The sequence below is a fragment of the Medicago truncatula genome, chromosome 2 (assembly GCF_003473485.1).
Source record: "Medicago truncatula cultivar Jemalong A17 chromosome 2, MtrunA17r5.0-ANR, whole genome shotgun sequence".
Lineage (NCBI taxonomy): Eukaryota > Viridiplantae > Streptophyta > Magnoliopsida > Fabales > Fabaceae > Medicago > Medicago truncatula.
In genome coordinates this window covers 12,215,940-12,225,360 of record NC_053043.1, presented here as the reverse complement: position 1 = coordinate 12,225,360, position 9,421 = coordinate 12,215,940, and the positions used below count along the sequence as shown (strand labels likewise).

Sequence of the window (9,421 nt, the reverse complement as noted above, 5' to 3'; positions counted from 1 at the left end):
TTTCAAACCTCTACTTCATCAAGAATCTCCAAAACTATTTCAACTCACCTTTCGTGTATTTGGTGCTGTAACTCCCATTTCCAAGATTCAACTTCTGCCATTCTAAAAGTTGTTTGCAAAAAATGTCTTATTTCAAACGGGAAAATGTGTTTGAACATGATTCTGCCAACAGCAGGTCTAGCTAGCTTGTACTTTCAAGAGGTTATAATCCAAACACAAACCACTTTCACTTCAATTCCACTTTCACAAAAACAACATAAACCAAAAACCAATTCTACAAAATCAATATCATTCAAAATCAAGTTTATAAACACTCACCCAAACAAAAACACTTATTCCAACCTCAACAACCCAAAGGTAACTAAAATCTCTAAAATCCCCTATGACATTTCAGAAAATGCAGAACAATTCGCTCATCACTCATACATATCACTTAATAACATTAACATAGCCACACCTACATACCAGTTTCTATTCTCCAAATCAACAATATCTAAAATCCAATTACAAACTCTGAGCTTGTTTGGATTGTCTTACTTAACCTTATCTACTGACATAAACACTTACGAAATAGTTTGAGAGAACTTATGAAAACAACTTATGACATTTTTACAAGTTGTCTTCAACTTATGAAATCCGTTTGTAGCCAATACGAAAAAATAATTTGACTTAGTTTAATCTTTTATTATAAAATAAAAATAGCTTATGCATAAAAACTTATATGATATAAGCTGCAAAATAAGTTGTTTATCCAAACAGGACATATAATAACTGCAACAACTCTTGCACATTTCATCAAACATCTAGCAGACACAATTCCATGAAATAAAAATTGCACCTTTTCTAATAAAACAATAATCCCAAATAACAACTAATTCTACAATTAACCAAAAATCATTCAAGAACAACAGTTGCACCCAATTCCTTAAGCTTATCAATAATAGAACCACCTTCTTCCTTAGTAACTCCTTTCTTCAAAACACAAGGAGCTTTCTCAACCAAATCCTTAGCATCCTTCAACCCTAAATCAGTAAAAGACCTAACCTCTTTAATTATCTTAATCTTCGCCGCAGCATCGTATTTCTCAAGCTTAATATCAAATGCAGTCTTCTCTTCAGCAGCGGCGGTTGTGGTTCCACTGGTGGGTCCGGATGAGGTTGGGCCGAGTGGACCGGGAGCGGCGACGGGTGAACCGTAACGGTCTAGACCCATTTTGAGACGCCAGAGGATTGTGAAATCATGGCGTTCGAATCTGTTGAGGGTGAGAAGCTCGTTGGCGATACGTTCGGGTTTGGAGATTGGGGATGCTTCGGTGGAGAGTGTGCGGATGAGTTTGATGAATCGCGTTGAGTTTCGTGACATTGTTGGGTTTTCGTTGTTATGTAAAGGTTTTCGTTGTTATGTAAAGGTTTTTGAGGTTCAGATTGAAGAAGAAGAGAGAGAGAGAGCAATGTGTGGAAAATTTTGTTTAGACAGCCTAATTTGCTCTCAAACGAAACTACACATAATAATGGGGACTAACAGGGAACTTTTATTGGCATAATGCATGCTTGTGGGAACTTTTATTTTAATTCAATATTTAATTTTAAAATATATATATATAATATCAAAGATCTATAATTTAACATTTTTTTTTTATAATTTTTTTTGGACGAGTTGAGTAACCGAACTGAACTTAACGAGCTGAACCGAACAGTTCGTGAACTTTAAACGAGCCGAACTCGAGCTGAAAAAATAGTTCGTGTCGAACTCGAGCCGAGTTTCGAGCCGAACCAATTCTTATCGAGTCGAACCGAGCTCAGACAGGTTCAACTTCAATTACCCCCTTGAAATTGCATAACGTTAATCAATTTACCCCCTCCGTCAAGTTTTTCTGTTAGTCAACATAACGTTTTGCAAATACCCCCCTGCAGTTTTGCACTTATGTGCAAAATGCTCTCCGAACTTTAAAATTTATATATTTTTTTCTTATCCTTGAATCAAATGATATTAAAGAAAAACAATTAACAATTAGCTTTATGTCTCCTCTTAAGTTCTTGGAATAGAATTATTGAATTTTATTAATGTCATGTGTATCATCATTGTGATTTCACCTTTGACTTATTGACCTTCCTTTACAAGTTGATTATGGTGTCATTCTCCTCTGTCCATTTGTTTATTTCCATTTGTGTTTGTTTTAAATTTCCATTCATGAAGCTCATGAACATTGTTTGGATTAGATAGGGTTTTTGTGTTCCTTTTATGCATATAGATATAGATTATATTTTTGAAGCATTTGAGATCAATAGTAAACAGCTACCCATCATACCATACAACAAAAATGGTTAATGAGTAGTTAAAAGATTATCAAGGATTGCTATCAAAAAAGAAAGAAAACAACAAATAAATAGATTAAACAAATAAATTTCGATTATGGTGCAGAATAATGTGATGGGAATTGACCCAACATAAAGCTAAATGTTAATTGCTTGCCTTTAATATCTTTTGAGTCAAATACAAGAAAAAAAATAAAAAATTTCAAGTTCAAGGGGCATTTTGCACATAAGTGCAAAACTTCAGGGGGTATTTGCAAAACGTCATGTTGACTAACAGAAAATTTTGACGGAGGGGGGCAAATTGATTAACGTCGTGCAATTTCAGGGGGGTAATTGAAGTTCTCTTAATTTCAGAGGGATAATTGATGAAACTTACAATTTCAGGGGGGGTAATTGCCTATTTACTCAAAATGAAGCATATTGATGGATAAATATGACAATATTAATGAATTGTTTTAATATTAACGACCATTTTTTATATATAGAAGGACTATTATGACAATCGTTACACGTTCAGATATCAAGATGATTATTATCCCGTTAATTGTCGAACCTAAGGAAGTTAACTATCACTTCTAGATAAAAATGCAATTTCAAGGAAGAACACGGGCAAAAGGATATTCATAAACCACTTGATGCATTTGTAAATAACACTAGCTACAAATGTGTATTCAAAGATGAGACAATGATTCTAATTATAATTGGACAAGACCATTCAATATCCTTAAAGACAACAACAAAAACATACAATAAACATGATTCAACAACATAATTTAGCAACATAAAACAATAAATTAAAGACAAAATAATACATCACGGACCAGACAAACTAACTTCTTTATTTGGTTCCATCATGCAAGCCCTGATTTTTTCGTAGGTTCTGGACTGAATCAAACTTTCTCAAAGATCTTACTAAGGAAGTGTCTAACTCAATTTGTTATTTAGTACTATACTAACCAAATATTGTGAACATTGTCCTCACGTTGTCGTCGGTCCTAAACTACAAGTCATGGTTTCCCTACCTAACCTACACCTATGCGGGTTTTCATACACAACAAACAACATAAGAAAAATCAATCAAAAATTCATTGAGGCATTTCGTCAGACACTTGAAACGCAAAATACACATACTTTATTTATTGTGTTGCTTCAATTTTTAAACTACCACAATACACTTAAACTTAATTTAAACAACATTCACAGTTAAAACATACAAATATTTGATCATAAACTAATCAAAAAATCAATAAATTTATCAATCACAAACACTAACATATGAGCAATTTAAAAAAAAATATAAAACTAAAAAAGTGCATGCTAAGGTATTATGAACACTTACTTATTTGATTCATTAGTTGCTTGACTTTGAAGAAATTTGATCAAGATTAATTTGTCGAAGTTTGGAAGAAGAAAAGTCTGTGTTTATATGTTTTTGACAATGTGGGAGTTGTTGTTGACATTTTGGTATAAGGCCAGAATGCAACGGAAGTAAATTGTCGACCCTTGGGAGCTAACGAAAGTTATCTATCATTGGAGATAAATGAATAATTTTAGGATGTCTACGAGCAAATAAGGAAGCATAAAGGACAATTCTCAATTGAATGTGTGGGTTTTGGGCTTGTTTGGCCCAACCCAATATGAGCCCAGTTCATTTTTAACATGATTTCTCAATTTCAAATATGTCAAAATACCAGGGAAATTATTCTTCTCACTTCTCAAATTGCTCGTTTTTTAATTGTCACAGACCCAACAACAGTTAACTGTCGTTCAAGTTCAACTTTTCAACTTTAGTTAAGTGTCGTTGTACATTTTTAAGATAAGTTAAACGAGTTAAAAATTGATAACCACTATAAAAAGTGTCCAACGACACTTAACTGCCACTAGAAAGCCAAACGGTAGTTATCTGCTGCTGGGGTATGATTTTGAGCAATTTGAAATGTGAGAAGAGTAATATTCAAATACTAACGGTCTACAAAACATGGCCCTGGCTTACAACTCGTTCCAACCCAAATGCAATGGGTTAAGTTTGACCTGATCAAAAGTAAAACATTGGCAAAAAATATGGACTCGACAAAGACATAATTGGAAAAGGGATGGGGTTCGTGTTACCCATCGGGTTATCCATCCTAATTTAATTTTATATGTATGTGGTTTATTTTGGAATTGAAAAATCAATCCAAAACTCAATTTAATCATACCAGTTTTCACAAAAAGACATACAAACATATCTGATAGTATTTGGTTGTGTGCAATTTCCATTTTTAATTTTGGATCGGTCCGTGGTTTTTAATTTGGATATATGTTAGAACTTAGAATATATTGGTTTACGTGGTAAGGGACTTGAGCTCCTTAAGTATTTGATCAGGGTTCGATTCTTGTTTCATGCGTATTGAAAAAATTCAGTTGGGATGAGAAAAAAACGGGAGTGGAATCTTCATACCAATATCTTGGTAGCCCAAAGGAGAAAAAAATTAAATGTAGAAATGAGAAAAAGGTTGAAAGTGATATTAAAATAATTGGTTTAAACGCACTTTGGTCCCCCTTTTTAAAAAAAAATGAAGTTTTGGTTCCTCTATTTTAAAAACCAATTTTATGTTCCCAATCTAACTTTTTTTTTTTATAGAATTTTGGTTACTCGATTTATGATAATGTAGGTTATTCGTTTATAATGTGCCAAAGCATATTAGACATATTTTTATCAACATAACTACCGAGTGTGTTCTAATAAACATTGTTATGTCATAAATGAATAAGTCCCGTCATAAAGAAGAACCCTTAAAAAATTCGGAAGAAGAAGAAGAAAAGAAGAGTGTTTTCTAAAAGAAAGAAGGAAAAAAAGAAGTTATATTGGAGTATCAAAAAATAGATTTTTAATACAGGATCTCAAAGTTTCATGTTGAATTCTTCCTGGTGTCGATTCAAGACAAACTAGTTTATCTTCTTGAAGAAACAAAATTTAATATAAGAGGATCAAACCCTTTTTTTTTTCTTTTTGAGGAAAAAAACAATTTTAGTCTTTACTGATGAAAAAAAAAAAACGCAAATGTTGTTAGATTATGAAGTTGTACGTAACTGTTTTGGTATAAAAATATGGAGAAGTAGGGTATCCGATGTTCAAACTCCGACCTCTACATAAATTATACAATGTCCTTACCAATTAAGTTAAACTCACGATGGACATGTTGTACTTTTTTTTTTTTTTTTTATGGTATAAAACACCTTTTATTAAAAGAAAAAATTATTCAAGAGGGTACAATGAATATAAGGAGGGTGTATTGGATTGAGATTTTGAAAGACTATTTTGGCAAAAAAAATCATGAAGATTTTAAAAGATTGTGTAAGAATGTATTAACTTTCAAGATTTTTTAAGATTTTGAGGGATTTTAACTGAAAAAATCATGAAGATTTCAAGATTTTTTTGATCAGATTGTCGATTGGTCTGATTTCTTAATAAAATTGTTAACCAATTGGTCCGATCTTAATAACAATGATAAGCAATTGTCGTAAAAATAAAATAACAAAAATACGCATGCAATCAAATCTATGAATCAACCATCATAGAAAACAACAAAGAAATAAAAATTGCAAAAATGAAATAGAAAAAATATATAAAATAGGCATTAAATAACAACGTCAATTCTCATGAGTACACTGTATTATTATACAGAATCTCATCTCACATAACATACAAAATGTTTATTTATTATTGTTGCAAACTCTCCAAAGCTTGAATCAATTTATGTATGCATTCCACGAACAACCTACAAAGTAAAATATAAAAACATTTAGATTTGTTCAAAAAAGACAATAAAAGGTGAAGAGAAATGAAAACTATGATACCATTTCTGATGTTTTTGTTTTGACAGGCACCGAGCATCGATTTGTACAAGCTTTCATGCACTGATCAAATGGTAGTATTTTTTGCTTGGAACATATTACCGTACACTTTAAATCACATTCTGGAGTGACGCATTCAACTTGTGTTGCAACTAACATCATCATTAACATCACCATAACACATTTTTTTACCATGCTTATTTCCATTACTCTTTTGTGATGTTTTTGGTTTTTGCAAAAGACCTTATTTATAGCCATAAAAAGTGGGGAAATATTTTTCTTTTTAGGTAAAACAAATATATGACCACTTTTGAGGGGAAACGTGTCAAATTATTAAATGATGATTAAGGAAAATATATGATGATTAATTTTCAAATAGAAAATTTCAAAGTATATATGGTCAAATTTTTATATAGTACTAGTCTATAAAAGAAAATAATATCATTAAACGAAATCAAAGAATTAAATTTCAATATTTTAGAAAGAAAATAATATCATTAAACGAAATCAAAGAATTAAATAAAGTTCAATATTTTAGAATTTCAATATTAACGAAATTTTTATATAGTAACTCTTTTATGAACATAACCTCAAATGAAAAACATTCAGACACACTTACGAAGAGCCGGACTTTGGGGTGTGCAAGAAGGTCAATGGAACCGGGCCTCTTCAAGGTATGGCCTCAAAAAAAATTATAGCCCAATAGTACTACTAAGTACTATCCTATTAAAAAAAAAATCCTTATTCTTTCTCTCTGATACTACGTGTTCCATCACTCATCAGACTTTCTTTTTCATCTTCCCTGATATGATTTCCTTTTCCTCTTCTTTGTCTTGTTTTAGGCCTATTAGAATTGAGTTCTCTTGCTTTTGGTGTTAGGTGTATGTTTTTGTGGGAGGGTGGTTTGAGGTTCCTAATGTATACGGTAGTGATTTTCACTTTTGGGTGTATCGCATATATACGGTACCTTGTATTTATCTTTTAAATTTTTTAAATAGAACATTGTTCTTTTTAAAAAAAATACGTTCTTATTATTTTATTACGGACCTCTTTTCACTTACAGAACCGAGCCTCTGGATTCGTAGGTACGGCTCTGCACTCACGTATCGTGAATACATTTAAGTAAAACAGTGAATGATTGTAAACTAGCAAAAACTGTGGCCACCCTAACAAATTTATGGACAACCTCATTAGTTTTTGTTTGTCTCATGATAAACTCAACCTTGAGTTTATTAAGAAAGACGAGAAAACCAAGAAATGCTTATTAATTTATTATTATTATTATTATTATTATTATTATTATTATTAATAAGCTCACCTCACAAAAACTAAGCTACCGTGTCAATCAAAACGGCCTTTCACAGTTAAAAGAAAGAGAAATGTTAACGAGTGCTTTTAGACACTCTTTTTGAGTTTAAAATATTTTATGGAAATGTTTGCATTCAATGCATTGCAAATTAAAATGTTTAACTTTTTAAATAAATACATTTGAGAAATTTCTTTTTTTGGAATCCTTAAAGAGTGTCCTAAGGGCACTTGTTAACAAGACTCTAAAAGAAATGGTCAATTTTTTTTTGAAGGAAACAAAAATTGGGCAATTTAATTTGCAGCATAAATGAATGAATAAGTTTCATACATGATCAATCGTACGATTCAATACCCAAGAGCGCTTAGATGAGATGGAACGAGTCTCTTCTAGCTTAATCAAGGTCATGGGTTCGAATCCAGCCTTGGACATGCAGCAACGTTAAAACTCTTAGGGAGAGCCTGCCGTCCATTTGGGTCCTACAATAACAATACTCGAAGGATTAGTCGGGTTACGCGTGGAGGATTCATACAAAAAAAAAAAAATCCTACGATTCAATGACATTAAATAACATTCTGTCAAAAAAAAAAGACATTAAATAACATTTTCCATGCCTTTATTATACTAGTAATAGTATAGAAACGCATTTTTCTTCCTCTTACAAGAGCAATTTTTTTTTTGTACAAATAAGAGGGCATGATATACTATGCCTATTTTATTTTATTTTTTAATTTTTTAATTTTTTTATAGATGATGGCAATAATAATAAAACACTTGCATTGAAGCATGATATGATAAAGGGTGAACTAAAACTTAATGTGCATCAATCACAGAATCAACTTTAAAAAAAAAATCCAAGCATCGAAACATTGATAAAATGATCATAAGCATTAATTTTTTTTTTTTTTGACAAATTTAAGTTTATTATTATAACATTAGTTTTTGTATTCCATTGAAAATGTGGTTTTTAGGTATTATTGTTGTGTATTTTTTTTTATCATTTTTAATTTTATATATTTTTTATTATTTACTATTTGGTTAAATCTTAAGAACTATTGTTATTTCGATGTCGAACGACAAGAGAATTTTTTATTAATGAGATCAGAGGATTGTTTTCCGCTGTTGAAATTATTATTTAAAAGGAAAATTTATGCTAATATTTGATATGCATGTGAAGTTTCGTAACCTCCTAAATATTAAATTTATTTTTATTATCTAATAATAGAGTGTTACAATATAAGCTTACAATTTCATGGTCAAATTTAAAAAAATACGAGTAAAATGATATTGAGCGGTGTAACATTACACTACAAGATTTCTAATTCAGTCAAAGGAGACTTGAACTAAGAACAAGGCAAGTTGATTTATCACAGTATCTCGAACCATTGACATTCTCAGATTCTGATGGAGACTGGGAACCAGATGATAAAATAGAATATGAACATTTTACACAGCGAAGCAACACATGGTCTTCAGATAAAGCATATAGAAGCACATCTCACTTTGCCTTTTGTAGTTGCTGAATTAACTTCAATCAATTATTAAGTCACTTTAAATGGACTTTGGTCTTTAACCAGTACCATGCATTTTCACAACGCCCCATTTAGCTAATGGTAGGACAATCTAAGTGCCATGCAGATTGGGTGGGAATCCGGATCCAATCATATATTTTGAACTTGATCTTTATTTTGCTAGAGAAAAATCTTCACTTATCAGTCAAATACGTACCTTTCTATACTTCTATATAATACCAGCGACTGATGTTCTCACCTACAAGTTAAGTACCTAGCAGTATGTTTAATGTGTATAGGCAAACAAATCATAAGAGATTAGTACTTAGTAAGTACTATTAGATAATAGTAGTAATAGTACATACACATACATGAGGCATAGTACTTAAACATGCTATGATGAAGTTGCTGCATACTGATCGATTCCATGTTGAAGGAGAGTGACATAGAAT

General features: G+C 31.3%; 1 protein-coding gene across 1 annotated transcript; it reads right to left on the bottom strand.

Moving 5' to 3' along the window:
• Positions 1 to 703: 703 nt before the first annotated feature.
• Positions 704 to 1,515, bottom strand: LOC25486345 (50S ribosomal protein L7/L12). The gene has a single exon (XM_013607619.3). It carries the CDS (start codon positions 1,360 to 1,362, stop codon positions 895 to 897), a length of 468 nt encoding a protein of 155 aa, XP_013463073.1. The 5' UTR covers positions 1,363 to 1,515; the 3' UTR covers positions 704 to 894.
• Positions 1,516 to 9,421: the final 7,906 nt, after the last annotated feature.